The sequence below is a fragment of the Pochonia chlamydosporia genome (assembly GCF_001653235.2).
Source record: "Pochonia chlamydosporia 170 chromosome Unknown PCv3seq00046, whole genome shotgun sequence".
Lineage (NCBI taxonomy): Eukaryota > Fungi > Ascomycota > Sordariomycetes > Hypocreales > Clavicipitaceae > Pochonia > Pochonia chlamydosporia.
Window position 1 is genome coordinate 1,638 of NW_019154081.1, and position 1,670 is coordinate 3,307.

A 1,670-nucleotide genomic window follows, 5' to 3' on the forward strand; every position below is an offset into this window, starting at 1 on the left:
GATGTTGGCTTCGGTTGAAGAGGCAGGATCCTCTCCAAGCCTCCTCGATGAGCCTTTCTGACTGAAAGGAATGCCTTCTATTGCGTCATCCCCGGTTCCGTCGAGCGTATCAGCACAGTCAAGTCATTCCCGATCGGGAGAACTACGACCCACAAGGAGGTCAAGGATGAAACTCGGCACAGATGGGTATGTTACGAATGCCTACGGAAGAAACACCCGAAAGTTACTGGCGTCAGCGACCACAAATATCGAATCTCATCTCAATAATCAGCACAATATCTATGGCGGGAAAGCCCAACCAAAACAATCCAGGAAGAGGACAATCATACAGATGCTTTGTCAGAAAAGGGGTGAAACAGCAGTCGCAGACGTACAATTGCTCGAGGGCTTGAAGAAGCAGTTCGACAAGGATGTGTTTCAGCGTAAGCTCGTCAAATGGATAGTTGAGACAAATCAGCCATTCATGGTTGCAGAAAGTGGACCACTTCGCGATATTTTTGATTATCTTAATCCCGTTGTCAGTATCACAAATGCCAATCTATCTCATGATGCAATTCGACGACGAATAACAGAGGAGTATCAATTCTTCCGCCTCCATGTCATTAGCGTCTTGCGGCAAAGTCCAAGCGATATGGATAGCGCTTTTGACGGTTGGACATCCCGCAATCGGCATCCATTATTCGGCGTAGTAGCCTTTTTTCTTGACAAAAATTTTCGGCCCGCAGAAAGTAGTGTTTGGACTCCCCAATCTTACTGATCGTCACACCGGCGAGAATATTGCGGAAAGCGTCCGTGAAATTTTGGAGTCGTTCGAGCTGAGCAAGGACAAAATTGGGTATTTTACCCTTGATAATGCCTCGAATAATGATAACGCAATGGTGTATCTGGGCCAATACTACGAGCTGCAGGATCCCATGAAGCGCAGGGTTCGATGTTTCGGGCATGTTGTTCACTTGGTTGCAAGGGCGATGCTGCTCGGCAAAGACGATGTAAGCGATGCAGCGGAGGATGACATCGATGCCGAAGCCTATGATGCATGGCTGAGAAGTGGCCCAATGGGAAAGCTTCACAACTTAGTTATCTGGATTCATCGGTCCATAGAGTTACTGAGATGCTCCGGGAAGCCCAGACACAGGACGGCGAGAAGAGTTGGCCCGGTTCCCTGGATGTCGCTATTGATAACAATACCCGATGGCTCTCCCAATTTTACATGATGAGCCGCGCCATCAAACTACGGCCTTATATTGAAGCTGTTGTTTCAGACGTAAGGCATGAGGCATCGAAACGAAAGAAGAACGGATTGGATGAAGAACAGTAGCAGCGTAATATGCAGGCGACTCGTCAATGGCGACGTAGTATTTGTTCAACTTTGCCCATGCGAGGTTGATGTTTGTTCTAAGGTGAGCAGATTCTGGCAGCTGGTCTGCAGACACCTTCGCGTCTTCTAAATGTCCCATCAGTCACTTATATGCAGGGCAGATATCCCGCATTAGTACATACGCTGCCTCTTTTCCTCCCTTGCGAGTCCGTTGCTTTCCATCCCCCTCTAAATTCTTAACACATGTCTCGCAATGCCGCGGGAGGTCGTGATAGCACCCAATAGTTTTCCAGTCGTCTTCTGTAAGAAGCGCCTCATCCTCAAGACAATGAGGTAAGTTGCCGTGTTTGCA

General features: G+C 48.2%; 1 protein-coding gene across 1 annotated transcript; it reads left to right on the forward strand.

Moving 5' to 3' along the window:
- Positions 1-331: 331 nt before the first annotated feature.
- On the forward strand, positions 332-1,318 carry VFPPC_18656 (transposase-like protein; the record flags this gene model as incomplete). Its single annotated transcript, XM_022430234.1, has 3 exons — positions 332-683; positions 730-1,171; positions 1,219-1,318. The coding sequence occupies 3 exons, from the start codon at positions 332-334 to the stop codon at positions 1,316-1,318; spliced, it is 894 nt and encodes a 297-aa protein (XP_022284773.1).
- Positions 1,319-1,670: the final 352 nt, after the last annotated feature.